The 15,038-nt window shown below is 38.1% G+C and overlaps 1 protein-coding gene across 1 annotated transcript in view; it reads left to right on the top strand.

The window, feature by feature from the left end:
- The window catches only part of LOC134796423 (phosphatidylinositol-binding clathrin assembly protein LAP), a 38,855-nt gene that overhangs the window by 17,580 nt on the left and 6,237 nt on the right, over positions 1-15,038 (top strand). The window contains exons 4-15 of the mRNA XM_063768630.1: positions 2,937-2,957; positions 4,699-4,801; positions 5,213-5,380; positions 5,945-6,083; positions 6,210-6,355; positions 6,803-6,980; positions 8,513-8,569; positions 9,698-9,881; positions 11,191-11,322; positions 11,853-12,149; positions 13,311-13,419; positions 14,860-14,959. Coding sequence (XP_063624700.1) covers positions 2,937-2,957; positions 4,699-4,801; positions 5,213-5,380; positions 5,945-6,083; positions 6,210-6,355; positions 6,803-6,980; positions 8,513-8,569; positions 9,698-9,881; positions 11,191-11,322; positions 11,853-12,149; positions 13,311-13,419; positions 14,860-14,959 — 1,634 coding nt within the window. The remainder of the gene's footprint in view (positions 1-2,936; positions 2,958-4,698; positions 4,802-5,212; positions 5,381-5,944; positions 6,084-6,209; positions 6,356-6,802; positions 6,981-8,512; positions 8,570-9,697; positions 9,882-11,190; positions 11,323-11,852; positions 12,150-13,310; positions 13,420-14,859; positions 14,960-15,038) is intronic.

The following is a 15,038-nucleotide window of genomic DNA, read 5'->3' on the forward strand; positions in this document are numbered from 1 at the left end:
TTGACTTCCTGCTCTACCGGATATGAATGCACCCTGTATAGTGTATGTATGCGATCGGTTTGTTATCTCTCTTTAGAGTTCAATGTTACATTTTATAGATCAAACAAACTTACTTTGTATTCGAGTCTGCTGAAATTCTATTATAATCATTATAAAGTATACAGAACACGTTAATAAATGTACGTAACTACGTATACATTTTTCACATTATTACTACAATGAAAGACGTTTCATGAGAGGAAACATTTTCTTGACTGTAACATTAAAACGTCAGCATGAGGTACCACATCAGATTCGCCTGTGTTAAATATGAGGGCTACACATAACACATAAATAACTTAACAGTACATGAAAATCAACAAGGTGGTACCTATGCCCTTCTTGAGTAACCAGATCACCGCACTAATTGCTAATTTGTCCTGTTAGCGAATCATTTAACATTAAACTGAAATTGCTATATTAACAATAGTCTACCTTCTCACAGCCCTTGGCTACGCGTGGGGAATCGGGGAAATCCTATTACGCGGATGCGTATCGCGTATGCAGCGTAGGGGGATTTGTACGTAGATATTCGTTTTAATTTATCGTCTAGGCCGTCTGGCGCCAATAGACCCGGCATATCATTAATATTGCATTCTCAAAGCATACAGTCCCCCTGCCCCTACCCTATTCACCTTTAAAATATTTCAGTCAAAGTACAACTCTGTTTATATTAGAGTTAAAAAAAAGTTAAGACGGGATTTGACAACCAGAAATGCTTTTTTCGCAATCCATAACTTCGCGGGAACAATATAGTCATTTACCCTCCAGTACGCCTGCATGAAATAAGATCTTTTTCGAGCAAGTGTGAAGAAAAAACTGTTAACCTTTATTTTTAGATTAAAGTCAACAAGTCTATTACAGTTTAATCTCGTAGGCTTTAACGACCAGGATTTCATGAGTGCTGCTCACATAAAATTTCAAGCCATATTAAAATTAAAAGGCATGTTTCTTCTTCTGTTGTGACGTTTATTTAGTGCTGTTGTAAAAGACTATTAAACACACTCAGAGATTTTATCACACTCTGATACCGCAACGTCATCTCGCTAACTTAATCGACCAGAGCTCAATTATCGGTACATATTCCTCGAGTCATGGATCCATGATACCTGCAAGGAATCTGACCTCAAGTTCATTGACTCGATCTAACCTCGCATAGTTTATGATTCTTTTTGACACGCATTGTAAACAACGCGTACGTAGCTGGAAGAGTGTTTCGTTAGTCCTTGTTTCGTGTAGTTTGGATAATTTTATCTCATAGTTCGATCATGTTAGGCCTGCGAAACTGAGCAAACACCATGGCTTAATTTTTAGGGTTCCTTACCCAAAGGGCAAAAACGGGACCCTATACTATGACTCCACTGTCCGTCCGTCTGTCTGTCACCAAGCTGTCATGAACCGTGATAGCTGGACAGTTGAAATTTTCACAACAAAATTGAAATTTTGCCTCTATAACAACAAATACTAAAAAGTACGGAACCCTCGGTGGGCGAGTCCCACTCGCACTTGTCCGGATTTTTTTTCATAATCGCACGCAATAAACTTATTAGGAAACACATGATTTCATTGATATTGTTCTTAAAATGTTACTATATTCTTGTTTTCCTTTCAGTAGTACTCAGTTATTGCGCAAGTGGCAGAATTTCATGGTACTCAATGTACTCATCTAATTTTTTTTTGTTTATAACAGTGTATTTTAATTAATAATTAAACATCGCTAGGTATGTAGTTAAATCCATCTGTTGCAATAAAAATGGGCAGTTGCTGATAAACCTGGTTAATTGATAGTGCAGGTTAGGTTTCGCATTACCAACAAATGGCTTCATTATTCGATATGGATATTGTAGTCATAACAACGTCTATTTGATACATTGATTTTTCTAACGTGGTAACTTAGATCTGTGCAGTGTACAGAAACATATTTTTCGACAATGTCTATGAATGTCATTTTATTTGCAAATTACATTTACAGCATATTTTATATTTTAAGCTACGAATTTTAAGTACTTCCAGTAGGTACAGAGGTACCGAATGAATAATGTAACATTAAACCAAGCTGGAATATCTACTGTAAATTGTCATACACATGCACGGTCACCAATGATTATATATGTGTATTTAATGTAAGAGAATGTGATCATTCAAAATTTCACTATCCTGTCCTTAATTGTAATTAGCATGTCAAGATGAGTAAACATATTACTATTACTGCAAGCATAAAATAAAGAATGAATTTACAATACGTTGCATGTTAAATCGCATACAAGTTAATTCCTAATATCGGTTCCATAATTTCTGCAAGTATGAATTTAATTTAGTAGGTAATTGAAAAATAAAATAATACTATTGCTAAAACTTACAGTTGTACAGTACAGGTGTTGCCGAGGCTGCGGGGCGTCAAACATACCTGATCCGTCTCTCAAGTTGCTAATTTGGTTATGACTATCGAGTCCTGTTACAGGACTTGGAAGCTGTAAGATTTGATTGTTTTAAAAATGGGCCAGTTGGAATCAAGGTATATGGACGCCTCGTTACTGTCAATTTAGTGTAGTGCAGCCTACTGCACCGATACCTATAAACGAGCTATAATTAGATCTTTATTTATTAAGAAACGAAGTCTTCTTACTTAGTAAACAAACTAATTCACTAGAAGTTTAGTCAACACAAAACGTTTATATTTCTTAGTAGGTACTTATCTGTTTTTAACCTACTAAATTAGAGATGACTGTATTATTAAGCAATACTTACACGAATTTCTCCTGTCGTCACCTGGCGAAGTCTCATTAGTTTTTAAGTATTTTTGAAAGGTATAATCTCTTCTATTTTAACGATGTTCTACTGTAAATTACCACATGTGTTTAACTGAATATTTTTACTTTCCTATCGCTTATGGAAAGGCGCGGCCGGTGCGCGGATCGGTAAGTTACAGGATGGCCGCTTTTCGTGTCTGTCTGCTTTCCTTGTCTTGTCTGTCAGTAGTGTGAGTAGAGATCGCTTGGGAGACTGCTTGTTTTTGCACCGAAAGCACGCTCCACGAATCAAAGTACCAGATTATTGTTACCGTTAATTGGCTAAAAGTCTTTAATTACCGAAGAAAAATAAAAACCAAAGAAAGTTTGTTATTCAAACAAACTTTCCAAATATTGAAAAAAAAAAAGAGTGGACGGTACTTGAACCTTGCATTAATTGATATCCAACCATGATAATAAAATAATAAGGTTCTTCAATTTCATAAATAACTGTAAAAGGAGAGAATCCTGTATATGCCAGAGAATTATTAAATATCCTTGTGGCAACCTAGTAAACGCTCACTTTGTGTTTGTTTGTAGGCATGTATGTTTTTGCTGTATATCTTGGTTACGGCATCACAAGAAAGACTGATACCGATCAATTGGGTTACTTTTTTTGTTTGTTGTTATAAATATCATTCATCGTATAGTATGACGTAGCTTTGGATTCACGCTTTTTACCTACTTGATTCGTTTTTTGCACTGTTTTATTCATGTAACACTTATGATTGAACAACTAGGACCATTTTTTGTTTATTTTTTTTTACAATTGTAATTTAAATAAAAACATGTATGTTGATTGTTAAGTTAATAAATAATCAGAGTAAAAATATATTAATTCATCTAATTAAGAATAACTTTATCAATATGTGTCTATACATAACTTGAAGATACACTTTAATGATCATTAAATAGCAATAAAAGATAGTTTAACGGCATCATCGCAATACCAATGAGTTATTGGTATTGATAGAGTCCCATTGGCACAAGTATATTATTTGATTAACCTTGTTTTGCACTCACCAATATGTACCTATATCACCTTGTTATTGCACTTCACTTGATGCACATTGCACTGAGTTTGATCGCACATATTACCTTTTATGTTTTTCATTTGGTATGCGTTATCCGTTTACTATTTTCGTGTTGAATATTTACCATATCTATGATGTAACTGTTCTAAATAAAGATAGCTCAGTCATTGCAGAGCTTTCAGGCAATAGTATCAATAGCCAATACTAAATCTCTTTTAGAATTTATATTTTATACTGATTTATTTACCATCAAAATAGCGAAAGCTTACCCCAACGTAAATCTACTTGGACAGCTTCCAATAAAATATTGTTAACCACGTAAATTAGCAATGACTTTGTTTATTTTTATACGTCATATGCGTAGAATGCACAATATGATAGGTACACGTTAGTTACGACTAATTTGTGTTTGACACGTGGTTTTTATACTATTGATGGTATCTACGTAAGCGTAGTACATATTTATAAAGTCTTTATAAAGAACATACAATCGGGAGGTGTGATTTTAATATTAACCTTATTCAGTTTGGTCGAATATTAAAAGTCAAAACCCATTGTCAGTCACAAACTAGAGATAAGTGACCAGTATAAAACTGTACAGGAAGAAAAAATACAATTGTAGTTCAAATATGACCAACTTTTAAGAAATTCAAACTAAAAGGCACTGTACTAGTTAGGTATGAATTATATTCAAATACTGCGCCTTTTGTATTATGCATGTAACTGTCATATAATATATGTTTGCCTTGTCGTCACGTCGTCACGCAGATATGTGCTTTGAATGTAGAGTTATACTTGTTGGGTTAATTTTAATATAGATGGTTTTTTTTATGCAGGCTATGACATGTCGCCATTCATCCGGCGTTATGCCAAGTACATGAATGAGAAGGCTCTGTCTTACCGGACGGTCGCTTTTGACTTCTGCAAAGTCAAAAGGGGGTAAGTCTAATAAATGATTACTTCTTAAGACTACTTAACCATCATTACAAAGGTACTTAGTAGTTTTGCACTTTTTAAGGACAAACATGATCTTACCAATTTTTAGTTTAAATATTTGTAAATTATTAATATTTTAATGAAAACAACCTTCTTAAAAAGTTTAGGTTATATGTGAAACGCTAACAAAATCTGTCATTTGTTTACATTACCTATTTGACATTTCTATCGAGCTACACTTTACCTTAAATTAAACCATACAATTTTGTGACATAAAAAGTCCAACTTCCTTTCTTATTCCTCTAAGCTTAAGCTCTTATCACGATCGTCGTATATAGCACAAGACATCCTTATCCTAGTTCCTAACAGAACTTATTATAAAAAAAATAAGACGTACAAATTTGAACGTTCTAGGAAGGAGGAAGGCTCTCTCCGTATGATGAACGCAGAGAAGCTGCTAAAAACGCTGCCAGTCCTGCAGGCACAGCTGGACGCGCTGCTGGAGTTCGACTGCAACGCCAACGACCTCACCAACGGCGTCATCAACATGTGCTTCATGCTGCTCTTCAGAGATCTCATCAGGTAACGCTGCCAGTGCTGCAGGCACAGCTGGACGCGCTGCTGGAGTTCGACTGCAACGCCAACGACCTCACCAACGGCGTCATCAACATGTGCTTCATGCTGCTCTTCAGAGATCTCATCAGGTAACGCTGCCAGTGCTGCAGGCACAGCTGGACGCGCTGCTGGAGTTCCACTGCAACGCCAACGACCTCACCAACGGCGTCATCAACATGTGCTTCATGCTGCTCTTCAGAGATCTCATCAGGTAACGCTGCCAGTGCTGCAGGCACAGCTGGACGCGCTGCTGGAGTTCGACTGCAACGCCAACGACCTCACCAACGGCGTCATCAACATGTACTTCATGCTGCTCTTCAGAGTTCTCATCAGGGAACGCTGCCAGGCTCTCGTCATTAAGATATGCTTTAATGTTGGTCTTTAGGTGTTTTCCGGGAGCACCAATTTCTATAAGCTCTCGTAAAACACAGTTTTGTGAAGTGTAATTGCCGATGAAGACCATAAAATGACTGTATGTTAGACTGTTTTCTGAAGTCGGGTTATTTTTGGTTAATGGTTTTTCTATTACAGATTGTTCGCATGCTACAACGATGGCATCATCAACTTACTGGAGAAATACTTCGACATGAACAAGAAAAACTGCCGCGACGCTCTCGACCTCTATAAGAAGTTCCTCATCAGAATGGATAGGGTCGGAGAGTTCCTTAAGGTACAGTGTGCATCATTCGGGTCTCACTTTCTCTTCACGTCATATGTTGGCTTCTCTTACAAGTAACAATCTCAATCAGCTTATCGAGTTTAGCTTCAAATAGTATAATTATGGCATTTTTTGCAGGTGGCAGAGAACGTGGGCATAGACAAGGGTGACATTCCGGATCTCACGAAGGCGCCGAGTAGCTTGTTAGACGCGCTCGAAGGACATTTAAACACACTGGAGGGCAAAAAGGGCTCCGCCGCTAACACTCCCACGCAGACTGCCAGGTACAAGAAAAAGTGAAATTGGGGGTTCTGTAAAATTAATAAGCCGCTAAAAGTAGTATTATGACGATAAATTATTAAAAGGAGTAATGTACACTCAATAGCAAAGAAAGATCGTAGTTTCGTAGTTACTAAATACCATCATTGTGGACGGTAGGGCCCGTCTGCCTGTCGGCTATGGGGCACTAGTAATCTGACATTTGACATAAATGAAAGATGTGAAATGTCCCCACAAATTTTCATATTTTGCCAAGACGAGAGCGATTTTTGTTTTTAATTGCCCAATCATGCATTTTGCACATAGCCAATACGTCAACATTTTAGTCACAATGTTAAAATTGTAAATATGTCCTTTATCATATCTAGGCAGTTCTCATAATACATCTACAAAACCATTTAACATTTCTTTTACCAATTCAGAATCTTCTGACCTTTTCCCTTTTTTTCAAGCGCCCAAAAGAACGTGGCCTCCGTTATGGGAGCGCTATCATCCACGTCCTCATCTTTCGGCAACGTAGCGGCCTCGTCGCGACTCGACAAGGCATCGAACGGCGCCGGCCTCTTCATAGACGACCCGCTGGCCCAGCAGGCGCTGGCAGAAGAAGAAGCCGCAATGAATCAATACAAGGTAAGAAAAGAATCAAGTTCGTAGAACCCTCTACCTCGACAAGGCCTCTAACGGCATCAGCCTTTTCATAGACGACCCGCTGGCCCAGCAGGCGCTGGCAGAAGAAGAAGCCGCAATGAATCAATACAAGGTAAGAAAATAATCAAGTTTGTAGAACCCTCGACCTCGACAAGGCATCAAACGGCGCCGGCCTCTTCATAGACGACCCGCTGGTCCAGCAGGCGCTGGCAGAAGAAGAAGCCGCAATGAATCAATACAAGGTAAGAAAATAATCAAGTTCGTAGAACCCTCGACCTCAACAAGGCCCCTAACGACGTCGGACTCTTCATAGACTAGTCCAGCAGGCCCTGAAAGAGGAAGAAGCCGCCAAGAATCAGTATAAGATAGTTACGGAAGCAAGTTTGTAGGACTAGAGGGAGCAATATCTTCTAGGCCTCGATAAGGATGAGCTTAACTGGCACGAACTAAATAGGCCATCATGAATCATGATCATACGAGGTAAGAAAAGAACGAAGTTTGTAGTGCGAGTACTGTCATTGAGGAGAAGAGCCAACCGCAGCAGAAATCACTAATTTTAGGAACCTCAAAGAGCCACAAACGTTTTTTCCTATGTTTGAGAACTCCAAGTGTTAATATTATGAGTGACTTGAAGAGCCGCAATCGTACCTCTAAAGAGCCGCATGCGGCTCGCGGGCCGCGGTTTGCCGACCCATGACCTAGGCCCTATGCCATGGCATGACATGATCCTTATCAGCGCCCGCACAACATAAGATAACAAAGTAAAACGGGAGCATCATTATGGTTACAGTCTCTTCACGACACGACAAATTTTCGAATGGTACTGGCATTTTCATAAGCGACCTGCTGACCTAGTTGGCGCAGTCTTTGTAGGAGTCCGCTATTAAGGTCAGTAATAGGAATTAGGCATAGTCAAGTCACCGTTTGTACGAGTACGATCAAGTCTAATACCATCTATTTACTATACAACATGTGTAAAACTACGGATTACCACTTTATCAGAGGAGTTATGAAATAATTAGCACGTTTCACAGTATATAATTTTTTCTAACCCATATTTTTTTGTCTACTTCAAAAAAGACAAGGTGTCAGTTACACCCATATTTATTAATACCCAATGCTAATGGCCAATGTTGAAATGGATTCAAATGTGTGATGTCTGACCAGATGTTTTATTTATGTATTCGACGTTTATTGGCTCACCAGTCACCATTGTCGTTTTCGTAAAACTGGACTGCTACTACAGCGCTAGCTAAAAATCCGCACTGAACAGTAACTTATTGTGAAATATACTAGTAATATCCCCTTGTCAACTTAATAGTGTGGGTTGGCATCGCTCACCTTGCTTGTCAATTTTTATCAGTGCATCTGCCGTAAAATACGTAAAACGCAAAATAAAAAATACACTACCGAACATATTCCAACTTAGAAGTTTTATTAATCATCAGTTACCAAAAACAACAGATTAGACAGACACAAAAAAAAGATGTATTTTCACGTGGCATATATTTCAGGTGAATTTATTACAAGGGGATGAATGGACGGGCGAGGAAGACATTTCCGTCATTATAGTAAGATATGGGCATAGTTGTGGTTATGGGTCGAGTGAAATGTTACTGCGCTTAGTTGTTGTGTGTATTATTAGAGCAATTTACGCTCATTTGTATATTCTATGTGTGTAAATTATTTGTCATTATGTATTGCGAAGGAACGGTAAACCCAATATTCATTTAGAATTGTTTTAACATCACGATTCTATTGACCCTATGAGACACGTTATGTTTAATGTGTGGCTTTAGTAAAATCATCAAGAATATCTTCATTTCCACTTCTAACGTTTGTATATGATTTAATACTAATTTAGTTTATCAAGATATTAAACATGCTCTCACTCACTACTCTATATCGTTTTGATTAATACGTATATATTATATATCCCTCATTCATTTGAGCTTCTGTCTTCCCGCAATACGATTTAGATCTATGTTCTCAAGGGAAGGGAAGGGAAGGGGGGTTTGCAGGAAAAAACCTATATTAGTTTCACGCGTTTGCTTCGGTGGTCTCAGCTCTACGTATATATTATATATCCCTCATTCATTTGAGCTTCTGTCTTCCTGCAATAAGATTTAGATCTATGTTCTCAAGGGAAGGGAAGGGAAACCCCCCTTGTTTGCAGGAAAAAAACCTATATTGGTTTCACGCCTTTGCTTCGGTGGTCTCAGCTCTACGTATATATTATATATCCCTCATTCATTTGAGCTTCTGTCTTCCCGCAATACGATTTAGATCTATGTTCTCAAGGGAAGGGAAGGGAAGGGGGGTTTGCAGGAAAAAAACCTATATTAGTTTCACACCTTTGCTTCGGTGGTCTCAGCTCCACGTATATATTATATATCCCTCATTAATTTGAGCTTCTGTCTTCCTGCAATAAAATTTAGATCTATGTTCTCAAGGGAAGGGAAGGGAAGCCCCCCTTGTTTGCAGGAAAAAAACCTATATTGGTTTCACGCCTTTGCTTCGGTGGTCTCAGCTCCGATCTATGTTTCGTGACTTTAAATTCCATAAAAATCACATCGACTCGACACGTCAAACTCATTTTATAAACGGCCATAATTTATTTAATCCATTGTCCATGTTTTCATTCCGGTGACGGTACACACCCACAAAAGACCTTCAAAAAGCAGCCGTATTCCTTTCAGAATAAAGTTCAGTCTCCGACGAACGCGGCAAACAACCCGTTCCTCTCGTCCGCACCGCCCGCCAACCAGAACCAGTCCATCGTGGATCTGTTCGGGCCCACGCCGGCGGACGGCGCCAGCGCCGCCAGCAAAGCCTCGGACGACTTGCTGTCGCTCGGCAACCCGTTTGCTGACATGTTTGGAGGTAAGTACTGCTTCTAGGTTTTCCAGTATAATGTACTTTTACAGTATGTTAAAGTAACTTCTTAGAAATTCTAATAATTGTATTAGGTACAATATTTATTTTCCTTCTTTTCTGAAGTATTATTTTCAAAACATTGATCAATGCCCAATGACACGTTTCTAAAAAAAGGAAAATTGAAATGAATGTCTTGAAAAAAAAAAACTGTAGATTTATAAATTTGATCTTTAGATTCCAATCTCAAAGTGATCATACAATGTTGAAAATGTAATTAATTGGATTGTATTTAACTTGATGTTAATTAAATAATGACACTCAAACTGATAGTAAGAAATGTTTCATAATAACTAGAGCTGTTTAACTGACTTATACTTGAGTTAATAATATTAATAGAAAATAATAGGTTATTGTATAGTATGGGTTCAGGTAGAAACATAATATTATTGAGGCAATATTTTAACGAAATTGCTCAACAAGCTTAAATGATTTGTCTACTTAGCCTCTCTTTTTTTTGAAGATTACATAATTTCTAAAAGTTCGTCAAATAATGCCTCGCAATAATATAGCACAGTAATATATTGTAATCCTTAACACTGTACATAAAGCACATCCCAAGCTTCTGGGGATGGTGACAGCACAATCTTTCTGTCCGAGATATTAATGCAGTCAGTAAAATCTTCGTAGGACTTGACATTATAGTTTTGCAATGAACAAAACATAGAGAGAGAAAAAAACACTAAGTTCCAGTACGTTCTTATGGTTTCCATAGCTAGCTTGGATATGGGAACAGTTATTTAAGTATCTACAATCATAAAATTGTACTGTATCAAGCTGTAGTGAAAAAATATTTAGAAATACACAAGTGCAGAAGTAAAAATAAATTGACTGCTTTGTAATATTAAGTCATGTCACGCAAGCCTATATCTCTCTACACCTCTTCTATTAAAACTTACCTAGCTGTTTGGTCTACAGAGTGCAACGAAACATACATAACATACACTCGCCAAACCCAACTTTGCTCCTCGTATGTCTTTGTCGAGTAAAAAAATAACAGATATATGTCAAGAGTCAGACCAATTCTGCAGTGACTTGGCAAGCGGCGTGTGTGGAATTGAAATCATAAACGTCAAGTTCCTATGAAAATATGACGTTTATTATGGCATGTCCACATTCTGTCGCTGCAAATTCTGTGCAGAGTTAGCGTAGACCGTTTTTTACCAGAATTCATATTTTTGCATAAAATGAGACTGGAGAAGCAATATAAACTCGAATTAGGTGACTGCATTTATATATTGGTTGGGCAACTTTCTAGCGGCCCCACAACCGGCGCCGGTGTGGCCCCAGCAACCGACCAACGGTTTCACGCCGTTCCCGCCGCAGCAGAACAACACTTTCGTCTCTGAGGCTAACTTCTCTAACGTTTTCAATAACACTGATACCACAGGTGAGGCGAATGTAGTTCAGTGTTGCCGTGTGATAGGTAGATAATAAATGCAACATAGTAAATAATATAATAATTTATATTTATGAAAAATGGAGAAAATGTTTATATTAAATAATGTGCGATTAAATAGCCAGACTCCTATTTTAAAAGTTGTAATAAACACGCTGTATTCTTGCAGCAGCAAGAGTTATGAAGTGTTCAAAACTATCTATGAACTATTTCACAGTTATAAGAGCAATGCATTTAGCCACTATTGTTGCTGGCTTTATATTTGATAAAGTATAGATTTCTTATCACATGGCAACCTTTTTCTTATATTTTCCCACTTTTGTAAATTAAGTACTCTCATGTAATCTGGTGATGGTTAAGTGAAAACGTTTCGTGCAGTAATTTCGTAGAAATGTGATGATGATAATAAAATGGTAAATATTTTAAAAAGGTCGCATTTTCAATTACTACATTATAGCGTTTTCACTTGTGCACATATTATTCTATGTATCCATTTCTTATCTATGTAAATTTCTTGCAAGCTGCCGCGGCAAACCCTTTCATGGGTATGGGAGACCCCACTCAACCCATCTCCGCCTCCCCCGCGCGCCCGCCGCCGCCGGCGCATCCCCCCCAACCTAAATCCGCGTTCGACGATCTCGAAGACGTCATGCGAATGTCTCTGGGGGGCTCCCCCGCCAAATCCCAACCGATAACCCAACAACCGCAGCCGATGGCAGCCGCGCCGCCCTTCGGTGACGTCATGGCCATGGGCGCTCCGCAGCCGATGATGTTCGGCTCGCCCGCGAGACAACCGATGGTGCCGATGTCAGCTATGGGTTCGGAATCATTTGGATGGATTGTTTTGAGTGCCCAGTTGTTGTCGTGTGCTTTTTTTTTGTTTGCACAGGAATCAAACACATCTCAGTCTCAGAATTCGCAGAGCGTCAGATGGTCGATGTACTTATTATGAGTTAATGAATGAGTCATTATGTAAAATTACCATTTTAATAAATAGGTAACTGTGCCGGTGCCAAGCTAAAATTTAACTTTTTGTGAGTTTCTTATAAGGCTTTACTGTAATGAGAATGCAATTATTAGAAATCGACCTTATTGACATCCGACAATTAGGTACGTTTTGCCTAAAAACATCACATTTACAAAACTGACTGTTCAACTATTCGGCCACCTTACACCCATGTGACGCTTCGTTATTTTATAAACGTTTTGATAGAATTTTTGTTTCGGTCTTCGGATAAAACCCTGCACTTTAGTGCCTCTGCATCTCTAGTCTACACATGTATGTACTTACATTTTGCTAGTAGGTTTTTTGTTTATTGTTTACATTATATGGTCTGTACATACAATATTAATGTCGCTTTTGCATACATTGCAATTAATTTAATGCACATTATGCTTTTATGTTTAACAACGTCAAACTTTTCATTCACGTCTAGTGCTCCTAATTTTCATTAGCTACATGTAGTTGATCGCCCCTAAATTCATGCATTGTGCGTGATTTCAACTTAACATGTGCTGTTAAAAAAGTAACAGAAATGATCCACAAAGCATTAGGTACTGTTATAAGGATGCAATAAAATCCCCCTTATCGATAATCGACAACGTAGTTATGCCTGAAGCGACGTCATAAAATATTCGATCATATCATCATAAATGTACCTATATATTTGCAACGTAATTTTTTTATAAAGAAGTACAAATAATCACCGCACAAGACATAGAAAGCGATCGGCAGCCCTTATAATTACAGTTCATTTTTAGCAATAGCGACCTGACCGCGGTGTAAGCGGCGCCACCACCTAACCGCAATGTCACCATCGGGCAATGCTAAAGCCACAATGGTTACCAAATCGTTGCGTAGGACCGCCTATGATTTCAGGCTAGTCACTTGTTCCTTAGTCTCATTCCCACATAGCCGCCTGTCATATTCATATCAAAGTAACCCTATTGTACCATGTTAATAACATCCGTCTTAGCAGGTCAGCAGCAGCAGCAGCAGCAACCCAATAAAGTGTTGACGGGAGACTTGGACTCGTCGCTCGCCTCCTTGGCCAACAACCTTACCATCAACAAAGCCACGGCACCGAAGTAAGTGCATTGCCTCTAGAGTACCTTAGCTAAATGATATCCAAACTGCTTACAGTGATTTGTGATATTATTCAATTGAGGTACACAATTAGAACTTTCGTAGACTTGCTCTGTTGAATTTGTAAATAATATTAGTCTAAAGGCACTTTCACTTTGGATAAGTGCGACTTCAGTTAGTTCACATGGATTTTGTTAGATGCATAGAAAGTGACTTAAAAGAAATACTCCAACTTGTATTCACCAGAGCATTTTTTTCTTTTATCGATGCTTGAATGATTTTAGTAAATTAAACCCCTAATGGGCATTTGAAGTCTGAATTTGTACTGTGGTAGCTAGGTTTTTATAATAAAGTTTAAGACAAAAATATTGACAATTTAAAACAATAAATGTACCTACGTATTGTGTAAGTGAATGTGTTTATCCATGTTTTTTTAAGTACTATTTTTACATATTATGATGATTGTCTTAAACTTTATACCTGATTCTCCATAATATTCTATGAAAATAATCGTAAAGTGATCCGTTTGCGCTAGTTCAATTTAATTATCAATTGAAATTTTGATCATGCCTTTCAAAATTACTAAACCTTAGGATTTTTTTTTACTGCTTTAGTCCGTATGAAAAATAGTTTAGGAATGCTAAATAGCCTGAGAATGACGTTATTAGATTAGTAAAAGAAAGAGCATTATAAAATGCATTTTAGTAGAAGCATCTGCTCAGTTTATTTTCAGAAAAGTCATTGTTTTATCTTGTAGCGAAATCTGAACGTCACGACTTAATATAAGTATTAAAATCATCTATTTATAGGAACCATTCGGATGAAAATGTTAAAAATCAAATAGGTTTTATCACCTTTTGTTGAGCACCAAGCAGATGCTATTACTAAGTTTGGTTGTTTGCTACGTGGGAGTGGGAATGAGTTTTAAAGAAACCCTTAAAAATCTCCAAACCAAATTGCACTTTTAAGTTAATACACAAGGCACACATTTGCTCAACGCCGACACGACTCAATTCCTCAACATGATTGGCTCTATAGCTAATATTACCTTGGTCCTTAATGCTTTGGACTTTAGACACAAATCAGCACAACTCTGCACGCAAACGAACAGCCAAGCACGCATGCCGTCCGTACTCGTGGCCCAAGTTACTGCCGTCATGTTATAATTTAGTTAAAGATTTTCATTTCCAAATACGGCTTATTTATGTAGGTATTTAGGAACATGACATCTATCGATGCAAAGTACACTAGTGTTAATGAGGCAGCCAGGATTCTTATATCCATCATCGCGTATGCTATTATAACACCGTAAAATCTCTTAGACTGTCGCAAAACCCTTCTGTAATGACGGAAGAATATTAATTCTGCCTCTACTGTTTTAAAACCGCCTACTCGTATTTCCTTACCCCCACTTGAGTGTTAACTGACGTAAACGTGGTTAGGCCGATGCAGTGGAACTCGCCAAAGAACGGATCGAAGCCGGGCGCCACGTGGAGCCCGCAGCCCATGCAGGCCACCACCGGCGCGGGATACCGCCCAATGGTAAGACCCTAGGAATCATTGTCGGTTGTACCTTCACATAAATAAAGGGGCAAAGGGCACTCATAGTGCAGCCATTTAA

The sequence above is a fragment of the Cydia splendana genome, chromosome 1 (assembly GCF_910591565.1).
Source record: "Cydia splendana chromosome 1, ilCydSple1.2, whole genome shotgun sequence".
NCBI classification, from domain to species: Eukaryota; Metazoa; Arthropoda; class Insecta; order Lepidoptera; family Tortricidae; genus Cydia; species Cydia splendana.